The sequence below is a fragment of the Protomyctophum parallelum genome (genome assembly GCF_964188405.1).
Source record: "Protomyctophum parallelum genome assembly, chromosome: 17".
Taxonomy (NCBI): domain Eukaryota; kingdom Metazoa; phylum Chordata; class Actinopteri; order Myctophiformes; family Myctophidae; genus Protomyctophum; species Protomyctophum parallelum.
Window position 1 is genome coordinate 5,842,115 of NC_139719.1, and position 8,927 is coordinate 5,851,041.

The 8,927-nt window shown below is 39.4% G+C and overlaps 2 protein-coding genes across 3 annotated transcripts in view; one reads left to right on the forward strand and one right to left on the reverse strand.

Moving 5' to 3' along the window:
• plce1 (phospholipase C, epsilon 1) overlaps window positions 1–8,924 on the forward strand; it is a 141,191-nt gene extending 132,267 nt beyond the window's left edge. For both annotated transcript variants that reach the window (XM_083787834.1, XM_083787835.1), the window contains 2 exons: window positions 937–1,072; window positions 2,788–8,924. In XM_083787834.1, coding sequence (XP_083643960.1) covers window positions 937–1,072; window positions 2,788–2,975 — 324 coding nt within the window. In that variant the 3' untranslated portion in view covers window positions 2,976–8,924. The remainder of the gene's footprint in view (window positions 1–936; window positions 1,073–2,787) is intronic.
• Window positions 1–8,927, reverse strand: part of LOC310874920 (leucine-rich glioma-inactivated protein 1-like) — a 429,872-nt gene that overhangs the window by 279,121 nt on the left and 141,824 nt on the right. The gene's annotated exons all lie outside the window — the stretch shown is intronic.

Below are 8,927 nucleotides of genomic sequence, written 5' to 3' on the forward strand. Positions count from 1 at the left end.
TTTCTGTACTTGCCTAATGTGTATCAAATGTTTACATGTTGTTATGCAACTAGAATGTGAATCAAAGGACATTAAACCTTGACAGTTTAAATTTCCATATCAAAGGCTTTGGCATGTACAGTACACCTGCTTGATATAATATTGTATTACATGCTGTGCATACTATTTCAACACCTCTTTTTATAGCTGCTTGTATTCTCTTTTTGTGACGCTGCTTTTAACCCATGTAAGAGGTTTTAATATGGCTGCTGTTGCTCATCTTTGTGTCTGTCCTCAACACACCTGTTCTTCTTAGTTTGTTGTGTTCATCTTTTGGTGTTGCTGCTTTTAACGCATGTCTGTAAGACAGTAATTTCCAACAGGATTTTAACAATAATATAACATTAAAATAAAAATATGATTAAAGCATACCATAGTCAGATCAATGTTGGGAAGTGCTGCTGTAAGATGTTTTAATATGGCTGTTGTTGCTTCATCTTTGTTGTATGTCTGTCCTCATCACATCTGTTTTTTGTTGCTAGGTTTGATTAAATAAAGTTTATTTTTTTAATCGGTCACATGCATACCGAGTGCTTGAGTCTGTGAATGTCGGTCACACATAAAGTATGTCTGGGCGATTCACCGAAAATATATCAACAGCTGACATTTAGAACCTATAACCGACTGTATCAAGGAATCTACACTCATCAACTAACAAGTTTTGTAAGTGAAGACTTACTCCTACTATTCTAGTTCATTGCTCTGATGCACCTGTCCCTCTGTAGGTGGGACGGGTGGACTTTTTTCATAATTAGTCATTTACAAAATAATTATCGTTCATTAATCGTAATCGAGGCAAAGGTTTGAAATAAGCGTGGCGTCGATTTGAAGTCGCATCGCCCCCCCCCCCCCCCCCCCCCCCCAGCCCCTAACGCAAAGTGACGTGTGACCTCCCAGGTGGCGCGCGAGGACAAGAGGAAAGGCATCTCGTTCGCCAGCGAGCTGAAGAAGCTGACCAGCCGGGGGCGCAGCGTGTCGAGTGGCAGCGGGGTCAGCCAGTCGGTGACGCTGTGCCACGACGGCCCCACGCACAGTAAGGATGAGCGGGCTGCATGCTGCGTGGCTCTGACAGAGATCCAGGAGTGAGACTCACACTGTGCCTGCTGTGTGTGCATGGAAAGGCAACAGAGGTAATGCTCTGCTTTCCCTCTAACATCATAGAAGTAGGTATGCGGTAGGCCTACGCAGTAAGGTTCTTTCAGACGGGGAGCGGGTGACGCAGGGGTTGTTCCCTGTGGTCAACAGGCAGGCGGGCCCCAGGTCTGCTCATGAGGGCCACGGGACGTTTGGGGAAAAAAAAAAGAAAGAAAAGAAGCTCAACACAATCCAGGTCTAGTCAGCCGCGGGCGTGTGCACGAAATGAGCACGCACGTGACAATTTCATGGGACCCACCCACGAAAATACGCTTGCATTGTCGCCCCTCAACTTCTCTGCGAGGCCAAAATAAACGCACGCCTCTCATTGAAAATGAATTACTAAGGCTCATCGTCAGTTGCTGCCCAAAAAGAAATTGGACGACATTGTCATAGACACTATGACACATTAGGAGTCCTCTAATATAAATGTAGGTCTATCTAGATCTAGGTTTCTGGTAATATTATTGACCGTTCATTTTGTATGGTCATGGCAAAAATAAGGTTGGACAGATTTGTCATAAACTGGAATGGTGATGACCTCTGGGTGGGTGTATGTGATACTTTTGTTAAAATAAGTGTTAGATGCTCTATTCTCATAGCATTCATTGCTACAGATCTTTAGTAAACAAGATACAGGTTGGGAATTTGGGATACCCATTTCATCCAATCAGGACAAATAACTCTTATTGGACACAGGATTAACAAGTCAAATTGGAAGGGAGTAAACGTATAATTGAGCAGACAAAATTGGAACTCTACCACAAGCTAATAAATGATCTTTGTGGATGAGATTTGCAACCCTTTTCTTAGTTTGTTAAAAGGTGGAGAGATGGAGAGACCCCCATTACTGGCCCCTATTACACAATAAATGACTACTATCAGAATATAGAGAGAACTTTTACCAAAAATACACAAACATTCCATTTGTAAACTCTCAGAGTTACAAATGGGGTGTAAATTAACACTATTGTGCACAGTGATTAGTGACAGAATATATAGAGTATAGAGTGTGAATCTCTGGTTTTATGTAGCCTCGGCTACATAACAATTGTTGTTGAAATTGTTGTTACAACAATGTGGGGGGGGGAGGAGTTGAACCACTGAAGGGCACTTTTTCCCCCTTTGTTACCGTTACTTACTATGGTACTTACTATGGTACCTACCTATTAACTATCTAATGTATGGCAATTACTATAGTATGTACCTACCTATCTGTTTTCGTGTACTGCTTCTGCAGAGAATTCTCTCTCTCTCTTGTTGTGCCAATAATAGATGTAGTCAAATCAAAATGTGTGAAATGTGATTGCAATATATATGTAATAATAATGCATGGATGTGGTATTTAAGGTCGTGGCTATCATTAACTAACTACTAGCAACAGTTTCCATCATGACATTTTTGTTCCAACACAGGCATTTCATTAGCATAAGTACTGTGTGAAATGTGTCCATACAGTTGAACTGCGTTACATTATATGGACTGCTGACAAATAAATTTATTTTTACCTTTTTATTATTGTGGAAAGAATTTAAAAGGTTTGGTATGCCAAGGTGAAATTCTTTGACCTGTCTTTAACCCCCCCCCCCCCCCTCCTCCATATGCATTCTGCAGGGTATCTGTCTGCGGGTTTCAAATCGTGGGTAGCAGAGGGCCCAGTTGGTGCAGAGAGGCTCCTCCTGGCTTCGTCCATGGGGCAGCACCTCCGATCCCAACCCCAACAGTCCTCCTATTATTCTCTCACTCCCCCGACCTGGACACTTACACTTCACCTCCTCAGGAACTGGAAGATCCACAAATGAAATCCACTGAGCGAGAGATGAGACGCGCTGACCAGTCGTGAACCTGGAGGCTTGATTTCCCCTCCTTTCAAAGAGAAACGAGTGTGTTTTGAGTTCTTTGTTTTTGAATTACAGAAACACCCCTCTGGCACTCTCGGGAAATCCCCCCCCCCCCTCCACTCCCCTTCAACCTGATTGGGTGGCTAATTCTGTTCCTTCTCTAATTGGCCAACTGTTTGAGAGATGGGTAGGATTCCGGCTGTGCCCCATCGTTTGGGTGAGTTATTGATGGGTGTGGGTCCGAGCCTCATTTATTGGTTTTAACTGACTGACCAGAATCCAGATACTGTCTGTCTGTCTTGAATGATGGACAGGAGATTGGTCCAGTCAGATGGTCTGGAACAACGCCGGGGCACTCCTCCCTAGAGCCATGCTAAATGGAAGCTGTTGGAACGCTAGCTCTGGCTCCTGTGTGTTTATTGGTGGAACTGTGACTGGAAGAAGGTGGCATGGCCAGTGAGTACCTGGGACAGCCGTCCACTGACTGAAGTCATCAGGGACATGGTTTCAGAAGGAGGAAGAAAAGGTCGACATTATTATTCCCCTTTAATAATACCGTATGTCCAAAAACAAGTTACCCGAGTTATAGATGAAGTATGATTTTTTTCTTTCCCAGAATACGGGCGCCTCAAAGACGGGCACCACAAAGAGGAGACAGAGGACTGGTTCAGGTTTAGTGAATCAGAGCCAACAGTTCCTTCAGATTATTATCCATCGGCATTACACACCTATCTTTACAGGGAGAGTGCCTTTGTTGAGGCGTGGGCTACAGGAGGATTATATCTAATGTATTTGATTGACCTGACCTCATATTTCAATTGTTCCCTCTCTCTGGTTGAAGAAAATACACATAATGGTAATAGAATGGAGGAGATAGAATAAGTGGATTTAGAGTAGATGACAAAAAGGAAGGAAAGGAAGAATTGTCTTTCAGTTTGAGCATTGTGAAGGTGGTTGACAAGCTGGCTTGTTTGATTGTTCTCTTATTGTTTGTGTACTCGCAGTACTGTACAGGCACGCCTGGCTTTTTCTTTCTTTTTTGTCGGGTGAAACGTGACGGGACCGTTTTTAACCCATTCTGACCTGAGATCAGATTCATACAAGGTTTCCGCCGGACACACACTGGTCTGATTAACCCATTCTGACCTGAGATCAGATTAAAATAAATGTCAGTCGTTCTTCGATCTTTCAAAAAATAGCAGACCTACAAGCTCGTACGAGCTTGTAGATCTGCTATTTTTAAATAGCTAAAGCATAACATGATGCCGACACCAAAATGGGTGCCCGGTCAGAATGGGTTAATAGCGACCTAGTCATGATTGACTGCCCCAGAAGCCAATGGCAGTCTGAAATTCGTGTAGCCAATCACGTAGTAGCGACCTAGTCATGCCCTGCACCGTGGAAGTGAGCGCTCCCTTGGAAAGTGTCTCCTACTAATACAATATTGGCGTACCACGGCCACTTAAGACCACAGCTCGAAGCGACAACAGCTGTGATTGAACCACGAACACAACGTCGGAAACAAACGCAAACAACGTCCGCGAGGTTGTGACACAGAAACATATTAAAAAATAATAATAATATTTAATAATAATAATAATATGGCGGGTGGGGAGAACGGAGACAGCGCTTGTTTCACCTGACAAATATGACTCATCATTTTTTTGGGCAACACAGCCAGCAACAGCAACATCTTCACCGTAACCACCCTTACAATTTAGGTATTTAGCAGATGCTCAAAAGGCGACACTTCACACTTTTTGCACAAAATAAATATGTTAATGAAGACCCCAGGAAAGTGTTCTAAATCTTCTAAACATCATTAAAGGACCACTTCACCACTTTTCAATGTATCTTCATATAATAGGTCCTCACTAATAATCATGAAAAAATGGAAGAAAAAAAACTCTACTCAGTCTGTGTCTCATAGGACGGCTGTGGGCAGTTTTTAAACAAGATTTTTTTACAAAAATATTTAGATTTTCATTATCGTGAGCACGATGGCTTCCATTTTCGCATTGCAACTTTTCAGGACTAGAAACCCTGCCGTTTCTATTAGCCTGTATTCCCCATCGATGATGTCACTGGAAGACGGTTTTCTGAACTGCCCACAGCCCTCCTATGAGACACAGACCGAGTAGAAATAAATTGCACCATTTTTTCATGATTATTAGTGAGGACCTATTATATGAAGATAGGTTGAAAAGTGGTGAAGTGGTCCTTTAACAATAAGCAAGGCAAACACACATCAAATGCAGTGTGACAGTGTATTGCCTCAGTAAACTAGGATCCCATGCAAACCAATAACCTATAGCATCAATCTCAGCAATATACTATCAAAATAATAATCTGTACATTGAACTATTAGCATACCAAACAATGAACCTAGCATCTGTCTAAATCACATGCTATCCATGTTGTTGACCGGGGTACCCCACGGCTCTAACTGGGCCCCCTATATGTTTCGCTGTACACCAAATCTCTTTGTCGAAAGTAACCTATCTACAAGTTTGTTGTGAGCTTGTAGAAAGGTGGTGAAAGGTGGTGGCATTGAGTGTTGGTAACGTTCTCTGTAAGTCGCCCTAAAATATTGCCTGTTTTATCATGACCTTGCAACTTCAACAACTTTATAGTGATTTGTCAGAGCTGTTTTACTCCAACTATCTTGGTGCTGTTATTAGATAAGATATGAATGAGGTGGGTGAAGGTGATTTGCACCTCCATTTAAAAATCTCATGAACCACATTGTGTTTTAGTTTGGGATGTTCTTCTTTCTTTAGACAGTGGCTAGCTGTGATTTTTGTCCATTTTTTCATTTTAACAACACACATTTATTTCCCCATAATAATGTGGCATGTTTATTTTGATATATATATTTATAAAGGAAGTTGCACAACTTTTTAAATGTCTTAGATTTAGCACCAAGATACGGTGTGGCCTTCATTACATTTTTGCACAGTCCTTTCTTTCTTTCTGATGTTACGATCAATGTTCTTCTTTTACTACGTCTGTGATGGAAAGACAGATGTTCAACTTAGTCATTTTTTTATACTTTTCTTTTTTACTAATTATTTTGATGAAAAAACTATTTAGGTTCAACAGTTCAACGTCGACTTGTTTTTGTTGTTGGAGATAACGCTAAATAACCCTTTCAAGTTAGTTTTCCTACTTCCCATTTACAATTTTATGAATATACATAGTTTTAGCTTTGCATACATTAATGCAGTTGACAATAGTAATAGATTACCTGATATGGCTTGACTATATTTTTCTTACTGTCAATCTTGGCACACCAAAAGATCAAAAGCTACACAACTTTTACATCTACAAATTAGATTTTAACTTAGATAATAGCATATTCTAGATTTTAGCCTTATTTTATGTTTGTTTATTTAAGAAGGGGATGACCTATTATAGACCCCTGTTGGACTGTCAATTAAATAGGCTAGGGTTTATTGTATTAACAATGGAGTTCTGTTGCTGGCTAGATCAGTTGTTCTCCAACATTTTCATGTCAAGGACATATAAAATTTGAATTGTTTTGTGCCATAGGTAGACCCCCGTAGATACATTTTGTCCCCATTTTTCAAAAATAGATTAATTAGTAGATAATAATAGAAAATAGGGCTTAAACTATTCCTCATTTAGCGGGGGACCCCACTTCGAGAACCGTTGGGTGGCATGGATGCCTGTTAGTTGGAGAAATTCTATGTATGTTTTATCTTTCAAAGGCTGTTGACAATTGAAAGCAAATTATAATAATGATAAATAATTATTCTGTACAGTTTCTTCCACAGTATATTTGAATTTGTAGTACACATATCAGGTAATTACTAGTTACAGACACACAAGTGATTTTTTCCCCCACTTAGTAAAGGTAAAAGGGGTTGAATTGTGCGTTTTGTTTTCTTGCAATTAATGCAGCCAATTAAATCTAAAAATTCTGCATTTTTATTCTCTTAATTGTGACTATAAAACAGTGTTATTTTCTCACAAATGTGAGGTGGACAATTGCGTACATAATAAAACAACAAAAAGACACGGAATTATGAGATATGAAGCAAGAATTGCCATGGAATAAATACATTATTAATTTACATTTAAAGTAGTAACTGTGAGGGAAATAAACCTCACAATTCAAGCCTTTAGTTGTATTTGTATTTGATAGTGGAAATGGTCTTCCTCAGAGAATGTAATGTTTAGGCCGTGTTTCTAGATAATTTGTCGACAAGTTTGCTCATGTTTTCAGTTTTCATTATTTATGCTTTCTGTCAGATATTAGACTTAGAAATATAAGTATATATATGAGGTATATATCAGATATATATCAGGTATATATATGTGATATATATAATATATGAGGTTAGATATTTCTAACTTAATCACATGTCATACTGTACAGTCCAAGGAGAAACTACAAAAATGTTTCTAACTTGGTAACGGTAAACAATGGAAGTGTGAGTCCCTTTATTTCACCTTAAGTAAAAAGAAATGTTTGTTCTGAGGACGATTTGGCCCTTAGGATTTTTAACCCATTCTGACCGGGCACCCATTTTGGTGTTAGCATCATGTTATGCTTTAGCTATTGAAAAATAGCAGATCTACAAGCTCATATCGCGCCACCAAGTGGCGCGCTACGAGCTTGTAGGTCTGCTATTTTTGAAAAAATCGAAGAACGACTGACATTTTTAGAATCTGATCTCAGGTCAGAATGGGTTAATCAGACCCAGTGTGTGTCCAGTGGAAACCTCGTATGAATCTGATCTCAGGTCAGAATGGGTTAAGTGTATACAGTACACATGGAATGTGAGCAACCTAGAAATAATGTTGAAGATGTAGTGCAATAGCAAGGTACTATGTCCTCATGCCTGTATGCTTTCATTGTCTCTGTTGGGATATCATAATAATGAAGTCATCACTGATCTATGGCTACTCTAAGCGATGGTTCAACTGCATGTATAGGTGGGTGGAGAGCCCTGGGAAGTAGGAATATGTCCAGTGACCATTGGTATCATATGATGCAGGTCTTGATCTTCGTAAAGTAACTTACCACTAATAATTCCATTGTTGTCCTTGTAAGGCAATTGGGGCAGGCTGTGGGCTACGGGGAGATGAGATAGACCAACTAGGATTGTCTATGATCAGTACGTTCTATAGTCTATTTAGGAGGAAACTGCATCTTATTGATTCTTCAGACAGAGAACTTTTCTTACCTTTCGACCTACTTTCTGAATGTAACATTTCTTTACTGTGTTTAATCTGAGATTAATGTGTGTTTGGATGTTATTTATTTGAATGTGAAGCCCTGGTTGGCTTTTGTGTTATATCGGTGTATGTGAAGTTTTGTAAGTTGTCTAAACTGTTTTCAAATGTGTTTTTAATTTATTTGTGTAAGCCAGAGGGCAAATCCTCTACTGCTAGGAGTCTAGGACTTTATTCAAATTTATGTTTTGGTATATAACAAACTAGGTTAGTTATGTACAGCTTAGAAATAATTGAGTTTGTGTGTAAAATGTTTCAACTAGTAGATAGACCTGGCATTTCTTTATTGTGCTGTACAGCCCAGCATTTTCAAATGATTTTGTTTTCGTTTATGTGAATGTCAACAATTGGTAACAACATAGAATTCTTTATACCGTAGGTTTTTCTCCTTTTTTTGCAAGATTTGTCAATATATTCCTTTCATAATGACAGGGAAGTTATTTGAACATGGACAATAATTCATCTTTAGCACTAGTTATTTCCATGAGATGAATATATCTCCATTGACATCCCACTGTACACTTGCTATCATGATGTTACTGTCAAGTGACGACTTTTCTATTTACTTGAAATCTTTAAAGGATAGCTGATCAATTGAAATGTCATACAGTATATTAAGATCACAATAAACAGGACTAATTAATGGTGTTT